The sequence below is a fragment of the Somniosus microcephalus genome, chromosome 3 (genome assembly GCF_052327205.1).
Source record: "Somniosus microcephalus isolate GS21.2 chromosome 3, FLI_Smic_1.0, whole genome shotgun sequence".
Lineage (NCBI taxonomy): Eukaryota > Metazoa > Chordata > Chondrichthyes > Squaliformes > Somniosidae > Somniosus > Somniosus microcephalus.
Genome location: NC_140989.1, coordinates 77,435,022 through 77,449,382, shown reverse-complemented (window position 1 = coordinate 77,449,382; position 14,361 = coordinate 77,435,022). Strand labels below are relative to the sequence as shown.

The following is a 14,361-nucleotide window of genomic DNA, read 5'->3' as shown; positions in this document are numbered from 1 at the left end:
CCTGTAATCAGGATATCGTCCAAGTAACATTGAGTGCTTGGAATTCCCTGTAATACCTGCTCCATGGCCCTTTGCCAAATTGCTGGAGCCGAAGCCACTCCAAAAACCAGTCTATTATATCGATACAAGCCTCTGTGCGTGTTGATTGTGAGATACTGGCGCGACTCTTCCTCAACTTCCATCTGTAAGTACGCTTGCGCCAGGTCTATCTTGGTGAAGTGTTTCCTGCCAGACAATGAAGCAAAGATATCCTCAATCTGTGGAAGCGGATATTGCACCGTGTGAAGCACCGGATTAACTGTGATCTTGAAGTCTCCACAGATGTGGACCTTCCCCGGTTCCCCTGGCTTGTTACTCGATGAACGCTTCATGACGGGAACAATGGGCGTGGCCCACTCACTCCAGTCCACCTTAGACAGTACTCCTGAACGTTCTAGCCCTTCCAGCTCAGCTTCCACAGCAGGTCGTATCGCATAAGGTACTGGTCTGGCTTTGAAAAATTTTGGGTTTGCATGTTCTGCAATTTTGATTTTTGCCGTAATTCCTCTCAGTGTTCCCAGTCCCTGTTGGAACACCTCTTTAGCCTCATCCAATATTCTGGACAATCGTTCAGGTTTGACATCTTTTTTTCCGGAATCTACCGTTATTGCTTTTAGGGAGTGCCAGTCCATATTTATTTTCCTGATCCACTCCCGTCCCAGAAGTGGTGGACCTCCCTCAGGTAGTACATATAAGTCCATTCCTTGGTGTTCTTTGCCCTTGTGTACCACCTTGACTTTTATCTTTCCGATGGGGTATACTCTTTGCCCCGTGTATGTCTGCAATACTATCTCCGTATCCCGTAGGGGAATATGTGTGAATAACCTTTTGTAATCTTGCTTATTCATGACCGTCAACGCCGATCCGGTGTCCAATTCCATCTTCACTTGGACTCCTGCTATCTGAAGTGTGACCCAGATAGTTTGTAGGTCAGCTTCCTTACTCACATTGTGAATTCTCAGACTACCCAGTTCCTTGCTGTTGGAGTCTGAATCCGAATTCTGTTCATCCGAACTCTTCTCAGCCACCTTATGTACCTTTCTGCACTTTTCCTGCGGTGACTTTTTGTTGCTGGTCTTCTTTCCTGACCGGCATACTTTAGCTATGTGACCAAGCTTGCCACATTTTCTACATTCCTGATTTTTAAACCAGCATTGGTTCTGATCGTGTGTTGTCTTTCCACAACGATAACATTTCATTGTACCCAAAGCCATTTGATCTACGCTGAGTACCGCTGCCTTCAGCTGCATTTCCGCAGTGCCTCTCGCTGCGGCTTCGTGCGATGCTGCAATAGTGACAGCCTTATCAAGTGTAAGATCATTCTCTTCAAGCAGCCGCTTTTGTATTCCTTCTTTCGACAATCCACACACGAATTTGTCTCTCAGTGCCTCTGTCAGTCTTTCCCCAAACTGACAGTATTTCGCTAGCTTACGCAGTTCAATTAAATACTCCGCGTTGCTTTCCTCTTTCAGTTGCGTTCTCGCATAAAATTTAAATCGTTCCGCTAACATCAGCGGTGTGGGGTTCAAATGATTTCTCAGGACAGCAACAATGTTAGCGAAAGCCTGATCCACCGGTTTAGCTGGTGATAGAAGATGCTTCAATAGCCCGTATGTCTTCGCACCCATTGAGTTTAGTAAGGTTAGTGCTTTATCTTCATCTGATATTTTATTTGCCTTACAATAAATCTCTATGCGTTCTACATACGTGGCCCAATCTTCAACATCGGGATCGAAATCGTTGACGTTCCCACGCGTAGGCATCCTCGCAATCTTCTTGAGAAACAAAAAGAAATGTTTCTTTTATTTTTTTTTTTCAAAATGGCGGTTTCTCGCGCTTGTCTTCTTCCCCCGCCTACGAAAATGGCGGCTTCCCGCGTTTGCCTTTCTCCCCCGCTGGCTGTAATGGCGATTGCCGTATTGCTGCGTTCGCCCTCCCCAGCGGTTCTCAAATCGTGCCTCCCAGCCCCTCTTGCAGTCCGGTCCTTTCCCCCGGCTGCGGCTGAGTTCTCCGCGTTTTTTTTAAATTTTATCCCGCGCCTCGCGGTCTCGGTAGCTGCCCGGCCTTTTTCCCCGGTCGCGGTCGAGCTCTCTCTCAACGCTGTTGCGTCTCCCAGCCCGCTTGCAGCCCGGTCTTTTACACCGGCTGCGTTTGCATTCACCGCGGCTCCCGTGCCTTACGCTGCCCCAGTCTCAGCGCCTCTGGCCCCGACTTCTGTCCGGCTCTTTTCCCCGGCCGTGGTCGAGTTCTCCGCCCTTATATCCTCCGTTTTTCCCTCCCCTACTTCACAGCCAATGTGGCCGACTTGCTGCTCGTCGTTGATCGGCTTACCCACCACCGTGATAGAAGGGATGATCACTGCCTGTTGCTGATGGAAGGCTTCGTGTCAGGATTCTTCCTTGCTCTTCAGACCCGAGTCTTTTCTCAGCAGGATGATGAGGGCGGATGCCTCTTCTCGACGCCCGTTAAACTGCCTTGGATGTATCTCTGCCGCAGGGTAAGATCGTACTCGTCGCCACTGTTAAGTCTGTGTGTTCTAGTTATTGTTAATAAGAATCACTGCACACAGACCACAAGAGTAAATTCAACAGGTCTTTACTAGTCGGAGGTCAGGCTGAACTGCCCAATAAATCATTACACAGCACTTATATACCGGTGTGGTCACCACCGGTATTACAACATACAGCAGCCAAGATAAAGTAGTGCATCTCTTAAAATAGTTCTCTTAAAGGTGGAACGGCTACATACACCACACTGTCGACCTGTGTCCTCTAGAAAGACATGCACAGGAAGAGACCTCCTGTAAAATGGAGGATTACCTGCGGTGCCAGGTTGCGGAGGCTAAGTTTGTTGAGCAGGTTTTAAGGGAGGAGAACGCTAGGTTAACAGCGAGGGCTGGCAGTTTAGAGGGTCAGCTAAGGGCTTGTAAATGGTTTCACATCAATCAGTGCAAACTGTTTAAACCGGGTGCAAGAGCATCAGCAACCGAAGCCAGGTCTGAGGATAAAGATCCTCAGCCTGAGGCGCGCGATGAGTCACAGACCACACAAGCTGGCATTGTAGCCTGCTTGGAAGGAGAAGAGGTCCCGGGACGCCCACCTGAGGGGAGCCTTCTCCGATGGCCTGGGACTCGGACAAGGAGGGACCCGAACAGCAAGGCCCCGCCCTCGACACGATTATGGAGGAGGAGGAGTCGGAGGACGGAGGTCCCGCCCTCAACTCGAGCGTGGGGGAGGTAGAAATTGGGGGCAGAGTTCCTCCACCTGTAGGGACAGGTGGGGAGGAGCCGTCTGCCACAGACCCAATTCCCGAAGGGGCGGAGCCTGAGGGGAGGGAGCCGAAGCCCACAGTCGTGGAAGAGCCACGGGCTGTGAGAGCTGAAGTCACACCCGAAGGTCCACTCGCCAAGGGAGCCTGCCCGAATCCCAAAGGGGCGGAGCCTGAAGGAAGGGAGCCGAAGCCTACAGTCGTGGAAGAGCCACGGGCTGTGAGAGCTAAGGTCCCACCCGAAGGTCCACTCGCTAAGGGAGCCACGCCCAAAGTACCTTCTCGCAGGTCGACCCGAACGCCTCAGCCTGTAAAGTCTTGGCCCGATTCCCCCACTCCCAGTAAACGCCGACTTCAGAAATCCATGAAAAAACACAGTCCCCGTTTAGCAGCAAAAGGCTGCGGGGAACCAGAACCACAGGTTACTGCAGCCCCGGCACAGGGAGCGGCGAGCTGCAGTCCAGAGCCACAGGTCACTGCAGCCCCGCCACAGGGAGCGGCAAGCTGCAGTCCAGAGCCACAGGTCACTGCAGCCCCGCCACAGGGAGCGGCAAGCTGCAGTCCGATCAGGGATTAGGCAAGCCGCCCGGGGACGGGCGGCGCTGTACATAAGTTTAGTTTAAGTTTAAGTTTAAGGTGTGTAAATATAAAATGATTAGAATTTTAAGTAGTTTTAAATCTGCCCAGTGTGTGTGTGTTGTTTTGGATCGAGTTCGAAAGATCCAATCATGCCGTCACCTAAGCCAGAATCTCTCGGGAGCCTGGCTATATTTGTTTGGCTTGTTACAGACGCCGGTAAAGATGAGAGGGATCCTCGTCGCGATCGTGATGGTTGGATGGAGCTGGGCCTATCGGGGCCGCACCAAGGACTCCACCATCTACGGGTGCTCTGGAAATAGAGGCCCCGTCGCAACTGACGGAACCGGCTCACGGGACGCTGAAGAGACTGCGGTCTACTTCCATGAAGGGAGATGGCCAGGCTGGCTGGGGTCGAACTCTTCTGAATACTTCAGCCAGACGGGGTTTGCATACAGAGAAACGTCTCTGATGTGCCCCAGGGTGCGGATCATTGCACCCAGGATCAGCGTCACCGTGGGCAAGAAAATTAGCCTTGTTTGCAACGGAAATGTACCTTTGGACCGCTGGTGGTGGCTGCGCAAGTTGAGCAGCACCATGAAGAACTCAACTGTGGACTGGGAAAGATTGGGTAACAACACCCATCGGACAATAACGGGAACTCACGGGGGGTTGAGTGTCTGTTGGGACAAATGGTGGGAGCCAGATGAGGGGGTCTACATCTGTATGTGGGGTTCAGAAAGCGCTTGCCCCACAGGCGTCTCCATCTTTTTCCAAAGACAGTGGCAGGATGCTGGACATGGAATGAGGTGGGACGTCAGCTCACGGGCGTGCGGAGTCCCATACTCACAGATCCCAGTAAACGCCACTGAGCTCATCACCCGATCCCGCAAGCCCCTGCCCACAGTTCCAGTAGCTAAAGCCCTCAAAGAAGGGTGCCCCACCACGACAAAGGGACCTGGGAACGGATTGGTATTGGTACCCACAGGTCAGGTACTGTACCAAGGGGTCCACTACGCGGTGGCTTCGGTGATTTTAAATCTCACCGAGGTAAGATTGCCAGCATGGTGCCCCAAGGAAACGGAGCAATTATACCAGGTCCTGTTAACAAACATGTTTAAACAGTTTTACGAATTCGACTTTGCCGATGTCGACAGAGCCGAATTGTACACCACACCACATGAGGTCTTGGACAGAATAGGAAGACAAAGAAGGGGTGCAATAAATGATATTTTCACAGCTTTTAATACAGGAACTTCCATCATCAACACACTGGATGACGTGGAGCTGCAAACCCAGATTAATGGTTTGAAAACACAGCTAAGAAAGATACTGATTGATGAGAATAAGGTAGTGGGTTCTGAGTTACACGAGGACCAGCCCATGACACTATACTTAAAAGAGATAATAGCGGAGCTGGAGAAACACGCCAGAACGGTAAATGCTCTCATCAGGGAGGATCGGAATGCGTCCGATCAGGTTGCGCAGAACGAAGCTTGTGTGCTATACAGGGCGTGGTTACTGGGCGAGGGCCGCAGTAACCTGGAGGATTTAAAGCAAGGCTTAGTCCCCTCCTGGATTAGCAACAAGCACTTCGCAGCCCTCCACCCTTTTGAGAGTACATTGAGCCCGTGCCAGCTCAGACTAGCTTCAGAGGCTTACCCAGTCCCAGTGGACTGTGGACGGTCTAATCACACCATTATGGGTATAGTGGTAAGAATGCCGGTGATGGGAAAGACAGCAAAACCCGCCCCGGTATACAGGGTGGAAAACATTGGAGTCATTCAGGGGGGTGCGCACATTCGCTACACGGGGGTCCCACCTTACGTCATTCGATGGGAGCATGCAATGACGGGTACCGACCTCTCGGGGTGCCGGAGCCGGGGAGCACACATCATCCTGTGTCCCCAGCACTTGAATGCCCATTCAAAACCACAGTGCGGGTTCAGAACTGCTGGCGCGAAGCCTATAAATTGCACCATGGAGGCAACGGCACAAGGCCATGTGCCCCCGCAGGTGGCATATATAGGAGGTGGGACATACTGTGTCACCACTGCAGCGCCCCACTACCAGCATGGACAGCACGGTTGGTGTCCGGTGAGTGACAGCAGCTTCTGTTTCAAGCCCAGGGCAGAAGTTCAAGTGGCCCAAGAGCGAATTGTCCACATCCCTGAACCTTCCACTGTTCACCTCACTGTGAAAGAGAATTTCACTGATTTGCAGCGATTCATTGCACATTTTGGATATATCATTCCCCCTCTCCCTGAACACCTCACCAAGATATTAAAAGCCATTGTTGTTTCACAGAAACACTTCTACACACTGGAGCAGAAGACTCTAGAGATAGGGGCAGACATATTGGACATAGTGACCCCACCGTGGTGGGACCTGTTCACGAATATAGAAGTCCCTTCCTGGATTAGGATAGCCTCCCACATTCTTGTAGTGTGCCAGGTTGTCATTGTAGTGTATTTGTTGTTTGTACACTGTTAAAAGGTCAAACATTCGCAAAAGTACCAGAATAGAGGGGAATGGAGGGAGCATTATATGCGGGTAGAAGAAGAGACACCCGTTTAGATTGATGATGCTTTGTATAAAGTTAAAGTTTCCCCTCCCTCCTCTGTATTATTTTTTGATGTGTATTCATGTTTTTTGGGATTTTGTAGGTATTTTATTTTATTATTGAAGTTTAATTAGATGTGATGTCATTATTAGAAGGTAATGTGTATATACTAGGTGATGTAGGGGTATAAGGAGCCCCTCCACACCTGGAAGTAAGTTATAAGATTTTTAGCTCCAAGGTATTGCCATCTATAGATGCTTAATGTACACTAGATTTTTCTGAAATGGGAAATGCATGTGTCGTGGGGTCATAGATAGGTAAATACTGGGGATGGTTAGATTGTGGAAGGAGAGAAAATTTTGCTCACCCAGAATTATGATACTCCAAGCAAGTTACAGTATCATCAGGGGGGAGAGTAGGATTCGCAAAATTGGATTTCATATTAATAAGGGTTAAATGGCAGAAGAGGCCGTGATTTTAAAGACTGTTTTAAAAGAAGCCCAGAAAAAGGGGTATACAAAATGGCCGCCATACCATGTGATCAGCTCATTGGGACACTTTAAAATGGTTCCTGCGCAACCTCAGACAGCTATGTGGATTGAACCCACAGTAAGTCCTGGAAGCCGTTTCGGAGAGAACGAAACCAGACCCACAGGCATGCATATGGATTAGATGCAGATCCACTCAAGATCGGCTTGGAGACAGAGGCCATCTAAATGTTGACCCAGACGTAGGAGGACAATATATATTCATGAGGACAACACCAAGGGCTCGGTAACAAGATCAGCAGGACATTAAAAACAATGAATGCCATTTCCAACCAGAGATGGGCCCGTTACCAGCCGTTTAAGACATTTAAAATATAATAACTGCCCCGCTGTGCTAAAAGCCCGCCAAAGTTAAAACAAAGACTAACCTGATTTTGGGTGGGAAGTGAGGCCTCGGGAAGAAAGGTATATCTGGAGAGACTTTTCGGCAGTTGATACGGCAGTGGGACACGACTCGACACAGCACCAGGGAGCACGGAGCGCAGCACCCCGGACACGCAGCTTGAGGAGGAAGAAACAGCTTGGAAGAAGACGCTGGAGGAAGCTTGAATCAACAAGCTCGGACAGTCAAAAAGAGAGCCGAGAAAAGGACAGTTTAAAATCGGACAATCGTTGCAGCCCCAGCAGCCTGTCCAGCTTTTGAGCTGGGCAAAGAGGAGCTGGCGTGGGGAAAGATCAGCGGACTCTGCTCCACCGTTGGAGAAATCAGAAGGATAATTATGACTGTATAAAGAAAGTCATTTCGGAACCAGCGTCCCACCCCGGGGAAGACTATCGGGAGATCATCGACCATCCCCGGGCCATAGCTGAAGGTAGAAGGAGCCACACCAGCCCAAAGCTCCTCTAACCAGGGTCGAGCCGACGATCCTCGACCCCGCCGACATCCAGGCCCGCCGGTGTCCAGTCGCCCCCGACCCCCACCTCAGGGGAGAGGTGTGGTGCAGCTCGCAGGGGCTCCACGATCCACGTGGAGACGAGACACCTGAAAGGACCAAACACAGACTCGTTTTCAAAACCTTGCACTTCCTAGTGGGATTGGTGAACATGTTTCTGGCCCTTCACAATCAGATCTAGATGGGTTTAATAAGGGGGTGGATTTAAGGGTGCAATTAACATGAGTTGTTGTCCCTCGATGTTCCGTGTGTTTCCTTATTTCATGATGATCTTTGTAGAGTATAAGATGCCTGTAGTTGTTTTAGTTAGTATAATGTCGTTATGATTTATTTGTGTTTGTTTTTGCCTCCCATGTACTGTACTCTTATCTGTGTTGCATTTGATTTGATATATTTTTCCATTTGCAATAAAATTTCATTTTGATTCATCAAACTTGGTCTACACGAGTTTTCTCTACATTGTAGTTCCTGCACCTAAGTCCAGAGTATAGAACCTAAGGGGTGAGTGGGTTGAGCCACTCAAAGTTTTACTGTGCAAGAGAGAGAGGCCTCTGGAGAGAGAAACCTCTGGGAAACCTCTCGAGGAAGGAAAACCCCTTACAAGCTGCCTTGACAACCAGCTCCACCAGCTGCTGAATGCAGAATGCACCTCCCCTTTAAGAGGTGCAGACTGCCTTTCAAAGAAGAGGCTAGTTTTAAATAGAGCCAGCCTCGCACGAACTTCGCCCCCCTGGGAAGCACTCAGCAGTGTATCGCGATCCCTGCGCCTGTTTTCGGGCCTAATCAAATTATTAGCCCTATGATTTTAATTCCAAACACAATGTTGAAGTGAATACTTTGTCACCTAATCATCAATCCGTAGTGTTTTTCTTAAAAGAAGGTTTACTAACTCTACTGCTCCTACAAGATGCTCCCCCAGTGACTTCAGCAGAGCTGGACGAAGGCTGCTGCACATGTGGGAACTCTTGAGATGCTTGTGGCCGGTGATTTCTGGGGTGCTCGAGCCTTTGAGGGCCCAACTGCAGACTGCTGACTTTGGTTGCAGTCTGGCTCAGCTGGCTTTCTGGCATCGTAAAGGGTTGGTGGGGCTCTTTATCCTTAGTTGCAACCCACCTAAGTGCTCTGAAGATAACAACTGTGAGGAATGCAATGGGAAACCTTCCTTACTCTTCCTTACTAAGTGGCTCAAGAACCTCATGTGTCAGACGTGAGTTAAGACCTGAACAAAACAAACAGACTCCATATTTACTTTTCTTGGTGATGCTTTACAGCACATGGTCAACATGGAGTACAAATTTTGCTGTAATATCTGTAGCGTGTTTAAGATTGTGTTTATATCATTTAGTGTTAATTGTATTCAGGTGGTGTATATCAATTGGTTGTTAATTGTATTCAGGTGGTGAATATTAATTGGGGACTCTCTTGTGTTCATATATATGGGAGCAGGTTTGGACAGAGGGGGGTAAGCTTATCTTGGGGGTGGGGTATATAATGTGTGTCTCTAAATAAAGGCTCATAACTGACTGAAGAATAGGCTTTAGTATTCTATCCTTCACCACCTGGCTATCTGACTTTTAGATGGTAGTTGAGAATGGTTGCCTAAAGGTGGAGATTGGAAACTGTGATTTATTTTTTGATGCAAATCTTTAATTACCCTCTGATGTTCTCCGAGTTTGAGCCGTATGGCCAGTGGAAGAATGAGGTTGATATATGAACACTGGTTACTACTCTACCAATAAGAAAATGAGGCATAGCCTTGGTGTTGTCGCTTCCTGAACGAAGTAAAATCACAAGTAAGGTATTTTCTGAGATGGATGCAACTCAGTTGGATAATGATGAAGGCTTTGACTCTCTAATAGAATTCCTGGATAAAATCTACAAGGAAGATGACCTGTTAAATGTCTACGAAGTTTGGTCAAAATTTGATAGCTTTCAGAAAACACACGGTCATTCAATGAAAGAGTATACCATGGACTTTAATAAATTGTACAAAATGTTGACAAAGTTTAATTTGGGAATCCCTGGATTTGTCCTATCATTTAAATTACTAGATTGTGCTAAGGTGTCTCATATGGACAGGCAACTGGTCCTAACTGGAGTCAAGTTCTCTGAAAAGGAGACTGTTGGATCAGATGTCTGCTGCCTTAAAAACATTCCTGGGGAAACAGTCATTCCCTTCAGCCTTCATGGAACAAACAAGGCATTCCGCTGTGATACAGAATAGAAGATTCAGTGGTTCCCAGGTTTTGAAATATTCCAGATACCGGATGCAGGCGTCAATGAAACAGAAGGATTAAAGACAGACAGGATGATGATGAAAGCACATACAGCAAATACGGTTATATCGACAGAAGACGAAATTGGGACAGTAATAATGGGCGAATGCTTTAGATGTGACTCTTAAGTATCATTATGCGGCAAATTTCCCAGAGCGAAGACACGGACTTTGAAATGACACATCAAGAAAGTAGTTCTGAGGAAGAGGATGAAGATAATGATGAATATGAACAGATTATACTGGTCATAAGGAGTATAATTGTGCGGTATTAGATAGTGCATGTACTTCAACGGTATATGGGGTAGCTTGGTTAAAATGTTATCTTGATTCACTAAGTAGTGATGATCGATGCAAAGTTAGGGAATATAAAAATACTACATGCTTTATGTTTGGCCATGACAACACTTTTGAGGTCCTCCAAGAGAGTGGTAATTCCATGTAAGATAGCTGAAGTAAGCCATTTTATGAGAACGGATGTAGTCTCGAGTGAGATACCTATGCTTTTGAGTAAACCTTCCATGAAAAAGGCACAAATGAAACTTGACATGGAACACTTGGGAAATCAGTTGATCTGCAGTTTACCCAGTCACGACATTATTGTGGCCCTTTAACAAAACCTGATGTTTCTCATCAGTGTGTTAGGCAAGTATTAATGGCATCAGGCAATAAAGATGAGAGAGAAAAACCAAGTTGTCTTAAAGTTACATAGACAATTTGCCCACCCTACTTGCCAATGTTTAAAATCCTGCTAAAAGATGCAGGTGTAGCTGATGAGTATATGAGGCTAATGGAAGAGATTAGTGAGAAATCTGTAAGATGTATAGAAGTACGCCCCCGCATCCTATTGTAAGTCTTCTATTGGCATGTGACTTTAACAAAGTAGTTGCCATGGGCCTAAAGCTTTGGGACAAAAGCAGAAATGTTTTCATAATGGCCCAACATGAGTCTAGGTTCGGATCGGATATGGCCCTGTGGGTAGCGGAGCGGGCCCAGGGGCCGTGTAGCCTGATCCTGCTCCTATTTCATGTGTCTAATTCTGTTAGATTCAGGAGATGGTTCTGTGATAGTGGATTGGCGGTTAGGATCAGATCAGCCATGATCTTATTGAATGGCGGAGCAGGCTCGAGGGGCCGATTGGCCTACTCCTGCTCCTATTTCTTATGTTCTTATAACATTTACGATCGGAGGCTTCCCGTGAGCTGATGCCTCCGACCTGTAAAATATCTAAGCATTTACCTGGTGGCCCGGGAGATACGGAGGCTTGTGATCCTGGGCCTCTCTGGGTACGCGCGGGCAGAGGCCCACGTATCCCAGGGGGGCATGCAGTTCGCAAGCGCCCTTGTGATCACATGGGCCGGCCTGACTGTATGTACGGAACTCCCATAAGTATGAATAGGGTCACAAAAATTTTTATTTCATGTGTTCGTGTTTTTTTTTAATTACATATTTAAAATTAATTAAAATGCCATTTAAATATTTTAAACAAAAATTGAATTTTTTGAAAAAACATTATGGCCTAGAAATTGAGTATAGCCCCGCTTGGGGCGTTAGAATTGGCGCTGCGCAAATTTTATAGCCAGACGCAGCTTATCGCCACCTCGTGCGATATTGGGTTGCAGCGCCCCTAAAGGTGATTGAGGCGCAAAATCAGGCGTTACATGGGACTCCTAAGGCGCTAACCTGGCGGCGCTACTCAATATCAGGGCGGGCGAGCGCAGCGCAGGTGCTGTCAATTACCGATGACCACGAGACTTTCAGGTGCCGGCCAGCTCTTAAAGGGGTGGGTCAGTAAGGATCAGCAGCCACACTCTGCACCTTGTAGGCCTCAAAATCGGAGCTGACCATTCTGTGGCGTTACAAACTTTGAGAAGATGGAGAGGGTGAGGCAGAGAGCGGAGCGCTTCACCAATGGGGCATTGGATGAATTGGTAGGCGCAGTGGAGCGCCGGCGAGATGTGCTGTACCCCGACAATGGCAGGAGGCCTAATCAGAAGGAATACCGAAGAGCTTGGAGGGAAGTTTCTCAAAAGGTCAACTCCAACAGCATGGTGACCAGGAGCCCTGTGTAGTGCAGGAAGAAATTCAACGACCTCACTCGGGTCGTGAGGGTGAGTGGTGTTTTGGCAAACTTCTTCATTCCTCCATCTGCACCTGATTTTATGGCCAGAGGGTGCGCGATGCCCCATTGGCCATCTATCAGCAAGCAAGCGTCGTGGCTGCTGCCAGGGAATTGGGCGTTGACCGCGATGATCATCTGCCGGTGGTCACAGACCAGCTGCACATTGAGGGAGTGGAACCCCTTGCGGTTGTGGAACTCTTCGGGATTCTGTAATGGTGCCCGCAAAGCCACGTGTGTGCAATCAATGGTGCCCTGCACCATGGGGAAGTCCGCTATAGCCGCGAAGCCCTGTGCGCGCTCCCCCTGCTTCTCCAGGGTCAAAGGGAAGGTGATTAATTCCCACCTCCTTCTATATAGGGCAGCTGTAACTTGCCGGATGCAGCAATGCACCGCAAATTGAGAAATATTTGCAATGTCCCCAGTTGCTGCCTGAAACGAGCCGCTGGCGAAAAAGTTTAGGGCAACAGTGACTTTGACGGCCACCGACAGAGAGGTCCTGCACCGTAACTGCGGCTGCAGATCTTCAGCAAGCAGGTGGCACAGCTCAGTCACCACATCTTTTCCGAATCGGAGCCTTCGCATACACTGTTCCCCTGACATGGCAATGTATGACACCTGCTGCCTGAAAACCCTGGCAGCGTACAGTCGCATTTGGCGACGTCCATTGCCCCTCCTCCTTCTGGCCATTCCCGGCCCTCTCTCCCTCCGCCTCTGTGCCCTTGCCGTATGTTCAGCCAGCAGGACGTTCCCCTCCAAAGCAGCTCCCATTACAATGTGAAAGAAGTAAGACACAGTAATATCTCACCAGCAAACTGTTGTGGGCAGGGCTGAAGGTCCAAAGGCACCGCTGGCTCAATGAAAAGTACGCTCTCCCACTGAAGGTCAGCAACTCTCTCCAACAACCAGCAAGATGCCCACCCAAAAATGGCTGCCGCTTTTATACTAGTGCAGTCCCCTTTAAATAGCACCCCCCTAGCCCGAGAAGGACTTGAGAACGTTCCAGCAAGCTGTCACTATTAGCGCCAGGCGGAACGGAGGCGGGCGCCACTCAATTTCCGGTCCGGGGCGCCAAAAAGGCGTTTCACACTGAAATGACGTCATGATCTGCCTGCGCCCACGAGCGGGCGCTAAGATTTAGCGCCGACACTAAAACCCACTCAATATAGCAAGAGGCGTTGGGTTCACTGCGCACGGGCGAAAATTGGCTAATGCCCCACTTCTCGGCCTCTTTAGGCACTAATCGCCGGTGCAACATTTTAACGGGGCTAAAAATAAACTTGCCTTATTGGACAGGGTTTTTAATGTATAAATGAGTGATAAAATTTTATTTTTCTATTTTTTAAAACTCTTATGCGTAAGAATTTCACTGGCAAATAGCGCAACTCTCCACCCCCAGAGGCCCATTTCCCGGGGATGCAGAGGATCTGTCAAGATCGCAAGTTCCAGGTTTTAGCACATGCGCTTCGCATGCCTAAACCCGAAACTTGCGTAGCCCCTATGGGCGTGTGCGCACCTCATACGCACCTGTAGGGGTTGCAAAATATGGCCCATTATATTTTATTGACCTGGCTATGAGATTTAGTATTTCTACACTAATATATAGTGAGAAAAAGGTTATTATAGATAAAATTATGGAAAAATGGATAGGGACTGAACTTGGGACACCAGCAAATTTTTTGACCTAAAATAGAGCTGATTCGCTAATGAAGAGTTCAGAGATCTGTGAGAGAATATGAATATCATTGTCATGAATACAACAGCTGAGAGCTCTTTTCACAATCCTCTTTGTGAAAGGAATCATGCTCTGATTGATGACATGGTGCGTAAAATTTTGGTTGATCGACCAGAGTATAAATTGTCAACTGCCCTAGCATAGGCAGTTCACGGAAAGCATTCTCTTCAGCTGGTTGGAGGATATAATCCTTACCAAATTACCTTCTGTTCTTTGTGATAATCCTCCTGCTCCAGAAGTTACTACAATTAGTGCCACTTTTTCTGAGCATATAAATGCTTTGCTTGCAGGGAGACAGGCTTTTATCAAGGTTGAGGTATTTGAGAAAATTCCTGGAGCACTGAGG

The 14,361-nt window shown here is 48.2% G+C and overlaps 1 protein-coding gene across 1 annotated transcript in view; it reads left to right on the top strand.

The window, feature by feature from the left end:
- LOC147121154 (uncharacterized) overlaps nucleotides 1–8,311 on the top strand; it is a 63,912-nt gene extending 55,601 nt beyond the window's left edge. Inside the window, exon 2 of the mRNA XM_085981209.1 lies at nucleotides 4,054–8,311. Within this exon, the coding sequence (XP_085837335.1) occupies nucleotides 4,108–6,375 (2,268 nt within the window). The 5' untranslated portion in view covers nucleotides 4,054–4,107 and the 3' untranslated portion in view covers nucleotides 6,376–8,311. The remainder of the gene's footprint in view (nucleotides 1–4,053) is intronic.
- Nucleotides 8,312–14,361: the final 6,050 nt, after the last annotated feature.